Here is a 13,210-nt window from a genome sequence, read left to right on the forward strand (position 1 = left end):
AGTGAGAGAGAGCGAGAAAGTGTCACACCATTTCAATCATAAATGAAAGGTTTTTCGATATGGTGGTTGGTTTTTGGGAGTCATTTTCCAGGGGGTGTTGCTATCAAAAATGCACTTTGATATATTTCTGAATAATATTTCCAACGATCGCTGATGATTATGTAATGTGAGGCAAAAGATAGGGCAACAAACTCGAGGGCTCCAGGAATATATATATATATGTAGAAGCCATTTCGTCTGGCTGGCAGCCAAGATTTTCATTGAAGTTCTGGTTCCGCGAGAGACAGTTCAGTTGCGTGTTGCATCGTATTCTGGTGTTTCTTTCGGCACCTCCAGACATGGAATAACATTAAACCACACAAGAAATATTTAAAGACAAACCACAAACAAAGATATAGAGCAAACATTAATTATGAATCGTTCCTTCACTCTGAGAAGTAGAAGAAAAGCTGGGAAAATTTGCACTTGCCGGCATACATCTTTGAGAAGAAACCACAAAATGTCATTTCACAGGCGCCCCGGAAAAAGGAAAAACACTACATTTATGGAGTGGGAAAGCTCTGAATCCATTCTATAAATATCTGGGAAATTATCGTAAATTTTGTGGAAGTTTGTTTTCTGTTTTTTTTTTTTCTGATTCATGGTAGGAGTGCTCTCCTGATTTATTGTGCTGACATTTGGCTTAATTCAAATGCTTTTCGTACGCATAATGATACTCATTAGTGCGGCCCCAAAGCAAATGACATTTTCTTTGGAAAATCTATGGTATGATTTAAAAATACCGAAAACGTTTTACCTTCTGACATCCGGAGAGTTGGGTAGACTTCGACATTTGCGTGAACTCTTGCCCCCACCATGCGATCCCGATGATGAGGACGATGTATTGCCCATTTTTCTTTTTTTTGTTGTTAATTTATTGAGTTTAAAAACTAAGTTGATTTTGGCATTTAGATGCTGCTTTGGCACTGATTTAGCTGTGGTTTTCAGATGTTGTTTTTTTCTTACATTATGTTTTTTTGAGGTTTATTTTTATTGGAAGATTTGTGTGGTGTTTTTTGGAGGTTGAGTTGTTTTTTGCATTTAAGACTTATACAAAAATATTTGTTGATAGTTTTTAATCTTTTCAGTGAAGAAAAAATATTTAAGGAGATGGAACATTTAGTAAATAATTATAAATATTTGTCACGTTTTATAAACATTCTTTTAATAGGTTACATTTATTAGAATATTTTTGGTAATTTTAAATATTTTGTCGTCGAGTAAATAGTATACAACAAATAGTTTAAAGGTATTGGAATTACGTTTTTATGGTAATGTTGCATAATTAATGGCTTATTAGGACCGTTTTTGAGATATTTTTACAGATTTTACGGATCAACTTTTATTAATTTCCTTTGATCCAATCAAATTTTTAGATTTTTAAAAAATTCTACGGCTTTATCAATGGTTTTTCAACAATATCCCTTCTAAAACATTGCCTGAAAGCTAATACTACCCCCAACTCATTTAGGGACACGCTCTCGTCCGATTCTTCATTCCATTCTCTCTCCATTATTCCAATTTAATCAGATAAACATTCCATTTTCACACTAATTATGACTAAGTCGACCCCCGAGCGTACTATTTACTTTGTGTAATTAGTTTGCAATTAAGTTTTTGGGGGAGAAAAATGCCCAAACCAGAGGCAAAAATGGACTCAAATCAAACAAATGTCTGGTGGCAACGCCCCCGACCCGAAAAAAAATATGAAGTAATTCATTTTGGGATGTCCAAAAACGGCAACGAAATGTTTGCACAGCACTTTGATCTTAACCCAAATGTACAACTGGGGTTGAAACGAGAACTTAATGCAATTAAGTGAACATATTTGCAACTTCCGTGCAAACCAGGGAAACGGAAGACCAGACGTTCCGGCATTTGTTTTTGATGTATGACTGCTGCTGCCGATGCGGCTAATCGAGGGATAGAAACCCCAAAAAAGCATCTAAGGGGTGTACACCAGCTTGAAGATTCCGCCCAGAATTTTTGCTCTTTTTTTCGAAACAAAGCTTGACATGAAAATCAATAACTTCAATTACACGAATGGAAAATGGAGAAAAAGCCCACCGAAATACAAAAGAAATATTGCGTGTAAATAATACGCACGTGTGCGTGACACGTGATTGGGCTGCCGTCCTGCCGTCCCACTGAAAGGGGGATATTCCTTGCTTTTTCGGAATTTTTCAAGTGCCTGCTAAATGCTCTAAAAGTGGTCATATTTTTTCCTAAAGCTACGTTAAGGGTGCGAACTTCAAGCTTAATCAATTTGTCGTAAAATGTAATGGGAACACAGGGCTGGGATTCGATACGATAAATGTAACGAGGGATTCGACACGTGCACAGGGGATTGTCAGTTCGTTTCTTCCACGTTTTGACTTATGGGTAAATTTATGTGATTTATTGAAAGTTTGCCACAGTTGCATAATCAAACTGTCACAGCAACAATTACGACAATCAACAGACGATAGAAACCAAGACTCTCAGACCACAGACTCTCTGCTCTGCCTCGGATCTAGACTCTGCCCATAGGCAAAAACCACTCAACTGTCGTTGTCGCCTCTCGTCTGTCGACTGCATAATTTTCATAAATTGTTGCAAATTGTTGTTGCTTGTTTGTTGTTTGTCACTCAAGTCTCGACTTGTATGGCTCTTTGGGGCATAAAGTGCCTGACAGGCGTAGCTGGAACCAAAGGAGAGAATGTGGAACAGGAAGCGATACGGGTATCAATACAAATCTATGCACATTGTGCAGGGCTCTGGCTCTCGGGATAAATGGTATAAATTTGTTGAATGAACACTTAAGAACGGTTGGGCTTTTGACACAAGAATACGTGGGCAATATAGACGAAAGGAAATGTGGTATGATTGCTCTTAAATACTCTCCTTAAATACGATTCAAGAAACGGTTAAAGACAACTGCTGCGCATTGAGAGAAGGTATATTTATATGAGGTGCGACATTGCTAGAGATCGCTCTTGTGACAGCTGCCCAGCTGCGTTGGCTGCCGAACACAAGGAGAGCCAGAGAGAGGGAGCTCGGGAGAGCGCCTCACCCTCACATAGTAACCACTTGTCAGTGAAGATGCGCTCTTCTCTTGAAATAAAGTGCAGACCGATTAAGAAAAGAAAGAGAGGGTGTGAGGGAAACAAAAACCGAAAGCAGGCTTCGGCTATGGACACCTTCGTATGCCCTAGTGTGGGGTGTAGGGTATCGGTATATTACTATGCCAATTTCCTAAAGATTAAGCACTCAAACACACTCTCAAGCAAACCGTAATCGTCTCAAATTCCCTAGTTACTTTAAATGCTCTTCAGAAACGAATCACAAGCCACTTCATAGCCTCAACCACCCTCGGAAACCATCGTTGACGCAAACTCTTTATTACATTGCCCATCAAATAATTTCCAATACTGTGACCAATCATCCCATTCCCCCTGCCATTCTCTATACATCCTATAACTAATCGTTCGATTCAAGGAATATCACGTACACAACTTGGAAGCGGCAACTTTTTTGACACACTTAAAATGCCGACGGCCCTGCAGTTGAGGAAACTTTTGAGTGGAAGGACAAGCTGATATTCTTATCAGAGCATTGCACTTTTTGCACACTGCATAAAAAGTGGCCAGAAGGCCGGGGGGTTAGGAGAGAAGTTTACTCAGGTCTTATCTATGCCGCCACATACTCGAGGGGAGGTGGAGGAGGCCCAAGGAGGCGCTCGAAGGAATTATTAAAATCGGTTTTTGAAAATGCATTTTCCATAGCCAAAGGGGCAGAGCGATAGAGTGGAAATTGACGTTTAGTCACGTACAATCTTCCCTCCAAGTTGTAAAAGGGAAAATTTGTTTAATATGCAGCAGAGAAGTGGCAAAAAGTTAAAGATACACACACTCATGTACATATCTGATATTGCACTGAGAAAAATAAATATTTTAAAATGAAAATATACCCTTTAGATGCTTGATTGTAGCAAGAGTTTTTTCTCTCAGTGTACAATCTGCTAACCATATAATAATAGCCATAGGAATTGTTCTCGTCACAAAACAGAAGTTTCTAATCGCCTAAGAGGGGGATAAATACCAAAGGGCCTGCGTCTAGGGGGGTTTTCTAAGGTTGTCAGAATGCAATTTTTGAAAGGAAATTCAAACAGCAAATTAATGGGATACGGGGTCCAAGTGGTGGTACATACACTCCCCAAAAAATTCTTTCTTCTTTGTTCCTGATCCCTGGCCAGAACCATGTAACTCATTTGGTTTTGTTGGCATTGTCTTCGGCTGGACTGGGCTGTACGTCGTCTCGGTCTCGGTCCATAAATCTAACAATGCAAACGTTCAATCACTCGCTGGAACTGTGGAACTCCCTCCCTATCACCAAACTCCAGAGTGTGGCGCTTCAAAGCGCACATGCAATGCATATCAAAAACCCCAACTTCGTCTTTGGCTTTAACAAATAAATTCTGATGAGATTTATGGCAGAAAAAAACCTGACACGAGTCCCAGTCCCTCCTCCAAGTCCTCGCCTCAATCCCCATCTTGAAACCGACGTAAAAAAAGTACTTCCATCTAAATATAAACAAAAGGCTGAGCTGAGGCATATAGACAAAGGAGGCCATAAGCAGCCCCAGAGAGAGAACAGAGGAGAGAAACAAATTCAAAACGTGCAAATGCACGTGCTGCTCCAAATTTTTTCTTAAAAATCCCCCCACATGCAAGAAGGGGAACCATAAGGAGGAGCGGGTGGATTGCTGTATAGTGGATACAGCGCGGACAGATGAGGGGATTGCCTTTCGCGCTCCAGCGAGCAGTGGGGACCCAAACGAAAATAGACAAGTTTATGGAGCAGAAATCAAGTTGAAAAGAGTCTTTTAGCTTCCGCTTAAATATACAAAGTGGAAAAACAAAGGAAAAAGAGACAAATAAGAGTGGGGTCAGGTGTGAGGACTGGAAGATACCCTCTAGAATGAAAGTGTTTCTTGGACACACATTTTTGTATAAATTCAATTTTAATTGTATTTTAATATTTTTGTTTGTTTTTTTCGATCAAATTATTCATATTCATACTTTCCTCTTGGTAAAAATATCACTAATCTTACTGTATCCACTTACGGCACTCGGCAAACTCACTTATTAAAGATATTAGACGAAGCTTCGATCTGCTTTCAACCCATTTATGCTCGAAAACTAGTCTTCGATGTTGATAATTGAACGCAAAAACTGATCATCAATCGAGATATGGTTCTATTTATTTATATCCATTATGACATGATGGCTTGATGGTTTCGATGCAGTCACACAGAGAGCCAGAGAGAGGGCAAACGCATGCTTCGGCTATGGAGACTATTGCATGCCCTTATGTAGGGTATTCTTGGTATATTTTCTTTCAAACAACCAACACTTCTCATAAACCAATCTACCCTCCATCCCCACGACTAGAAGGTACCTATCCTAAAGGAAAACCCAAAGACAAAAGTATTTTTCTTCTCTTTTATATGTATGTCAGAGAAAATCAACAATTTGTCACGCCGTTTTGCATTGAATGAAGGAAGGTGGAGAAGCAGCAGCAGCAGCAGAAGTGGCGGAGGAGATGGTGGCAGCTAAGGAGGGCAAATGCCTAGGTAGGTTGCCACGATTTATATGTTTTTCTCGCTGTTTAGCTTTTTATTTTTTTTGGGTAACTCAAAGTGACATTTGTTTTTCCCTAGCGTTTAACCCCTTTTCCGAGTCTGTTGCCAGTCAACCAATTAATTGCTGGGAAGGCAAAAGGGCCGCCGCCAACCTGAAAGATCAATGGAAGAGGTGCGGCCTACATCTTGCATATAAATCAGATATATACTCGTACAATATTTCATAATCGTTCGTGTCTTTTGAAGTTTTCAATTGACATTTCCGTGAGCTCTGCCTGGGTGGGGGATCTCGATCGCTAACCAATTGACAAGGCGACAAGAAACGCATCAAGATAATCAATATTTTCAATATACCATAAGTATTTCTTAATAAAAATGACGGGAAACCATCTGCCTGGGTGGTCTCTCTCACACAATGCTATATGGTCTGGTAAGGGGCATGCAACGTTGCCCAACTTCATGTCTATATACAGAGTTTTGCAAAAAAAAATTGTTGTCAAGCAATTTGCATAAAATTAGAATGGAAAAAAAGACATTGCAAATGATGGATTGTATACAAATACTCGTAATGGTAATGTAAATTGAGTTAGGGAATGCGACGCTTTGGTAGTTATTTTTTTATGGAATTTTGTTAGCCATAAATCATAAATAATTGCATTGAAAGTTGTAGTTTGTATGATTTTACATAATTCGAAAGTTTTTGGTAGTCTGTTAAACTAAGTTTACTCGGAAATATCGTTATTTTAAGCCCAACATAATTTAAACCTTATTTTTATCTTCATTTCATATCTCTATCTATTTCATAATAGTTTGTCAAATTCCAACTACCTATAATTGTCATATTACTTAATTGTGGTGCTTAACCCCTAGGAATTTCATGGCATTTCTGTATATTACCCTACGATTCCAACCCCCGTTGGCCATTAGCATTATCGTAATTAAATCATTAAGGGAACGCGGCCATCAACTCCATGAACTAATAATAAATATTGCTCCCTCCGTCTGTCTGCTACCTCAGAGATTATTCATTCCTCCCTCAGAGAGATCATTCACACGCTTGAGGCACACAGAGGGCCCCTATCATTACTCAATGCTGTGGGAGGGAGTACCCTCCAAAGGAGTACACGTACCGTACCTCTCTCCGCAATTGATTTTACATTATGGTATGGCATACCCCTTCCCTAGGTCTCGTCTCGGCTTCTGTTTGATAATTTGACAGCTTGCTTTCTGATATCTCAGATTTCCAGTGTGTGACTGCGAAGGGGCTTTTGGATTCGATTTTGATTTAGAGTTCGATTCGAGTGGTGGGTTCAATGCTCCCTTTACGAGTAGAGTAGAACAGGATTTTGACAGCGCCTGTTACCCGCTTGTCAGTTTGTCAGATGTCAATGGCAGAACTTGAGGAGGAAAGTTGAAAGAGAGTCCCCAAGTCAGACTCCTTCCGAGAATGTTCTTTGGGGAATGGGTTTGCTCAACTTGTGGCTCAACCATAATTAGCTTAGTGCCTGCTGCTACTGCTGCTGCTTGAAGGAAGCATAATCCTTTTGGTCTCAGCTGCCACTTGAATAAAATTAAATTAGGGAATGGAAGCGAATCAAGCGAATGCGCTTGAAGAAGCTCTGAAGAGAGCGCCCCAAACCGATTCGTAGAGGTGATTAATTGAAGACACGCGCCTCGAAAAAATACACACATAAAAACCGGTTAAGAACCAGCCTTCTGCAGCATCTGTGATCCCAGCACCGATGACAATGAAGATTAGCACCCCGTCCGTCTCTCTGGATCTGGATTGGATGTCTATCCATTGTCTGCCACTAATTACCTACCGTTTGACGGGGGGCACACTCTGGCAGCAAACTCTGTTGCAAACTCTCATTTTCTTTAAATTGTTAGAACTTTCGAGTCAGTCATTCGGAAAGGTGGTAAATGGGGGTGGAATCGGGCAGAGGAAGTGGCTGATACGGATAGGAAGGCTTCAGATATGATAGTCTGTGAAATTTCTAAGGATTTTTATCGGTTCGTTCAACTTTGACCACAAAATGAGGATGGTTTTTGGGATGAATGATTTCGTTTAGAGATTGGAGAGATGTCTACGAGATGGCTAGTGGGGAAAATAAAGGAGAAAATTTATAGAAATCCAAGGGATTATTGTAGAAATATTTTTTAGAAAAATCACAGAAGAGTCTGAAATCTATCTTTTATGATCATCAAAGCTGACATACTTTAACATAAGTCCTTTTATGATAAAAGTCCCAAAATTAAAGCGTAAAATTTCATCATAAAACATCTCTAAAAACTACGATTCATCCAGAGTTCCCAGAAATCGCATACAAATCCATCATAATTTATTCACACATTTTCTTTAGACTTCTCTCCTGATCCAAAAATCACATAAAGCACCTTAAAAACAGGTTTAATTGCATGCGAAAATTCTAAATAATTTAATCTTCAAAAATTAATCATTCACATCCCACTTTCACCCACCACACTTTCACTAACCACAAAAATTAAGGAAATTCTCATTTCAAACAATGTAGAGCTCAACTTTCAGGCAACTTTTTTCCATTTCAGAAAAACTTTGGGTCCCCAAACGCCGCCATGAATGCAGTTTTTTATGGTGGGGAGAGATACGATACTATAAATAACGCACGACTTTTATCTCTAGGATGGTGGTCCAGGGAGAATACATTGTCTGGTTTTTGGCCACAGTTTTGGGCCCTGGAGCCTGTCTGCTTTTAAGCCTTTTTAATTTGTGTGCAATGCGATAAGGCGTTAATTATACCCAGAGATGGTGAGTACGGTGCTGATGATTATAATCAGACAAAGCTATTAAGTATGCAACAGATTGGGGCACATCATGAGAACAAACTTTTTATACGAGTATATGCGTTATTCGCACTAAATTCTTCAAAAATATCTGCTATCACTTGACACATTCACATTATTTTTTGGCACTTTTGTCTGATTATTTCCCGTTAATCAAATTTTTCAATCAAGATTTTTCATGAAACCAACTTTTCCTTGATAATTTCTCATTAATCAATCTTTTTGAGGATAATCAATCTTTTTCACACGCTTTTTAACTTTGCCGCCATTTATTTACGCGTGTTTTACGTATTTCCCGATGAAAACAAACAAACAAGCAAAAATCCACAACCAAACGCGCGCGCGACGCTGTTGACGCTGCAAAAGCCGTTGAAAAACTGAAAGACTTATCGATAAAATATACCGTCCGACCGTCAGAAATATACCGAAACATACCGTCTCGTTAAAAAAATATACCGTAAATATACTGACGACTTCAAGTTCTAATTTATTTATTCCTCGTTTTTGATCTTATCTTCCGTCGAATATTCCCAGCTGTATAGAACATAGCCATAGCAAGGTTTAAATAAAAAAGGGTAAAAAAAAACAGTGGCAACGTAAGTGAGTATGGAATGTCACGTCAACCGGAGTTTGGGCACAGGTATACCCTATTTCGTTAATATATATGAAGAATCTGTTTTTCCAAGCTGTTTTAAAACGTAATTAATATAGAAATTATCTCAGATAGTTATGTTTTAGACATATCATTGCATATGATTAGGGTCTTGTAAATATATCTCGATCCCGATGCATATTCTTTGTTTCTGTAAGAAGACCACAACCTTCAAAATATCGTTGAAATACATTTAAAACAGAAACTGACTAGTTTTGGCCTTTATTGGTGCATTAGATGACAAACATTTTCTTAATTCTAGAGCATCTATTTCCCCAGGGTATTCAAAATGTTGCTGAATCCGCACCATGTTGAGAAACAATGCTGCTCGATTTCACGGCACATGAGTCTGGCCCATACAAAGTGAATGTTGCCAGCAAACGTAAGTGAGTATGGAATTTAGGGACATTGTTGAGCTGAAAAAGGACATTGTGGCGAGGGAAAAAACCTCCACAAAGAGAGGATATCCCATCACGAAATAAAGAAAAAATCCCAACAAAAGAGAGCAAGAGGGATCTAACGGCCCAGTGTGTTCTCTCAGCTCTGTACCGGGCATAATTTTTTTAAAGTTAACAGTATGTTAGGAAATAGGCTGATCTTAATTGTCTAAATTTGGCGGTTAAAATTCAAATTCAAATTTCAAAATTTAAAATCAAATTCAGTTAGACCGCAAACCTCTTTTCTCTTCTATTGCTGCCTCCTGCATTTGTCTGGTCTAAAAATACTTGGCTAGCCTGGCTCTTGGGGCCGAGTTGGCGGGCGCTCTGGATCTCTGAAGTTCAATGCACATGTCACCCGGCTCCCCCCTTCTCAACACAACAGAAAAAAACGACCAATTAACGTCGGGGGCCAAAGTTATGGCTGCTTGGCCCCGCAAACAAATCGCAGGGCAATTTAACAAAGTAAGCAATTATCACAAATACATAGTTTCGTGCCACATAAAATGTCGCAAAGTAGAGAAAAGAAAAGATACGAGCAGGGGATCAAAGTAGTTGAGTAAAATTGTTTAATCATTGAGCTTAATTTCAATTGGGGGAAACTCGTTTTGACACTAAGCCGATCAGGCACACTCCGAGAGACTCCAACTCTGGCTCCGACTTGTTCAATGTAGTTTAAGACGTAGTTTCGTGTTGGTTTTTATATTCTCTCCTCTGGCGAGGGTATGAATATTATGGTTTGAGGTTTGCTGAGCACAAAAGAAGGCTCAAATGAACTACTGGAAACAGATATGTATATATGGAAAGGAAGAGTACAGTCAATATAGCATATCTTCTCTGTATGTTGGGTTCACAACAATTCTAGTCGGTTTCATGCATGCATATGCATCACGCGTCATGCAGGAGCGCACCTCGGCTATACTGCGTTTCTACTAAACACATTTATTTACCGAAATTTCTCACGTAAGGGTATACAGTTTTCTCCCTGCCAAAAGGCTTTCTTTTTCCCTCGTTTTTCCATTATTGAACCTGAAGTTTATTGCCAATGCACGGGCCGGCACCCAATGTTGTGCAGCGTGTCGAAAGATGATTGCAATTACCAGCATGTGCGATGTATCGCCCCGAATTCATTCGAAATTGCCAAAATGATTGAATGGCCGAAACGAGTTGCGGATTGAAAGTGTTGGCATTAGAGCAGGGCAGGGGCGGGGGCCATAATTGAAGTTTTGGGTGTGTTTCGGATTGTGGATTTTCTTTTCTAGTGGGCGGCAATGAAAGTTGCCACTCGCGCGATTAAGCGGGAAAAAAGCGCAGAGTCTGCGGGAACTGTCCACAAACAACTTTTACAAATGAAATGAAAATTATGGGTAAGATATTGTTTTTTCCGATTGTAATTAGTGTTCGTGTTAATGTCACGACTATAAAAATCGATTTTTGTGGAGATATGACTGTGATTGAGTGGGTTTTTAGCATATTAATGTTAATTACTGGTATTATTCGAGATTAAATCAAAGTTGAAAGATGAATTGCGCTAAAAGAAGGTGATAGATTATTTCCAGACATTAGGGGAATTGGCCTGTCTAATGGAATATATCTATCATTTAGGCTTTAAAGTGTGCCATTTTTAATATTTGATTGCTCTTCATATCTAAGAATTTTGTCAATAGCAAAGTAATCAGTTTTCTTAGGTATGCAATATTTAAACAACTGATATTTTCCCTTTCACTAGCTTTTATTTAACAAAATATCAAAACAAAAACTTCTAGTACCCTCCACAAACACTTTCTAAAACCGTCTACCACTTTCTCTCCCCCCAAAAGAGTGTTTAAAACTACAATCAGTTAAAAGCGAAAAGAATAAACAACCTGCCTGCACTCCTGCCCGAAAAGTAAAGAGTAAAACTAGATCCAATAAATCTTTGTTTAGACAAATCCAAAGACCATGAAAAGGCTTTCGCTCGAGTTGCCACACAAAACATACGGATATGCGGGCTGCCAGATGGGAGCTCCAGACTGAATGTTCCACCCACCGATGTGGCGCCCCATACTAATGCCATTAAGCCCCCCCCCCCCTGATGTTGCAAAAACACTAAGCATGCATTTTATTGCCTTTCGTGATCGTATCGTGCTACTCTTTCAGGCGAGGGAGTTTTCGTTCAGAGAGGAAGTCCAGTACCCTGTCCTGCTCCTCTTTCGGTGGCGAATTCCAGTCCAGCTCCTCTTTCAATGGGCGATTCCTACTCCTCCTTTCAGTGCGCGGGAGTCGCTCTGGCACTTTATCATTTCAATGGCAAAAAACGGCGGACATTGCAATGTTTACTTTTCATTTTATATATCCCCTTGGACCTCCTAGACTGCCCACCCACAGGACCAGTGTCCTATCCCCAGCTGCCATGAGAAATGTTCACTTTCCCGTCGTCTATTCAATTGTTCAACGGTTTGTCTATGCAAATATTTTTATTTGCCTGCTGGTTATTGTTGTCCAGCGTGGAAAAACCACATAAAAAAGGACATTAGGGCAAAGGACAGTCAAGTGTTTGGAGCACAAAAATACCCAGTAATTTCGGACGTGGAAGAGCTTTTATAACTAATTTTGTAGCTCTAGCTTGTATAGTCCTTGAGATTTAGGAATCCATTCATCTGATATCAAGGAACGTAAAAGATACTTTTTAGTACTGTGCCTCGACAAAAACGGTTTGACTGTTAAAAACGATATTTACTCAGTTTTAATGGGGAGCTAAATATTCGTATAGATCCTTAACAATCCTTGTTAGTGTATACAAAAATGTTCCTTAACGAAGGAGGGAAGATTTAATTGAGATTATTTTAAAATATCTGTAAGATATTAAAAACACTTTAAAAATATTTAAATAAATATGTGATACAATAAAAATGATCTAAGAACCAACTAAGAAATTTTTGGAACGTTTTTGTCGAGGCACATTTAAATATCTCTTTGAAAGTCAAAAGAACTTAGAATTATATCTTCTTTTATAATCCATCATCATATGCATCATTCATTGCTTCCCTATGGCCTCATCTACTCTTAAAATCCTGCATAAAACTACAGGGTATCCCTAAAAAATAAAGCTAACATTGCTGACATGGCAGCAACGTTTTCGTTTTCCTCTGCTGGTTTGAAGGAGACTCTGACTGACTGACTGGCTGACTGCGTGACTGATGGATGGATCTGGTTTTAGGGGAATATTTTGCACATGTTGCCACTTTCCGTTTTACGGTTTGGTTCCGTTTATTAGCCAGCTTCCAGAATTTATAGAGGGCTTCATCAGCATCATCCGACGTTAATCAAGTACTTCAAATAGTTAATGTTTTCCCAAGGGAGTTAATTACCCGAAGTATTTAGCATATAATTATGGGCTTCACCTGTTTTTCATCTGTCTCTCATTTGCGGTTCCGAGGGGGGTTCTCTGCTCTACCAGACGGGGGATGGCCAAAAGAGTCCCCCGAGGGCAAGACAAACTTCATGGCCCGCCCACTGCTGGCAATTCAATTTTCCTTTACGGCCAAACAACAGCAACAACAGCAAGAGGAGGGAAAACTGTTGCTGGATGGGGGAGGGGAAAACTGTTGGAAAAAGTAATCATCGTTGCAATTGTTTCACATTTTTCACATAGCG

The 13,210-nt window shown here is 39.4% G+C and overlaps 1 protein-coding gene across 9 annotated transcripts in view; it reads right to left on the bottom strand.

The window, feature by feature from the left end:
* Positions 1-13,210, bottom strand: part of LOC108162324 (protein sickie) — a 208,675-nt gene that overhangs the window by 71,932 nt on the left and 123,533 nt on the right. The window contains exon 1 of one of the 9 annotated variants that reach the window (XM_033393959.1): positions 797-1,093. The exons of 7 other annotated variants lie outside the window; for them this stretch is intronic. In XM_033393959.1, the coding sequence (XP_033249850.1) occupies positions 797-891 (95 nt within the window). In that variant the 5' untranslated portion in view covers positions 892-1,093. Of the gene's footprint in view, positions 1-796; positions 1,094-13,210 lie in introns of those variants that run through there. One more of the 9 variants, XM_017297012.2, reaches the window with a different exon arrangement.

The sequence above is a fragment of the Drosophila miranda genome, chromosome 4, assembly GCF_003369915.1.
Source record: "Drosophila miranda strain MSH22 chromosome 4, D.miranda_PacBio2.1, whole genome shotgun sequence".
NCBI classification, from domain to species: Eukaryota; Metazoa; Arthropoda; class Insecta; order Diptera; family Drosophilidae; genus Drosophila; species Drosophila miranda.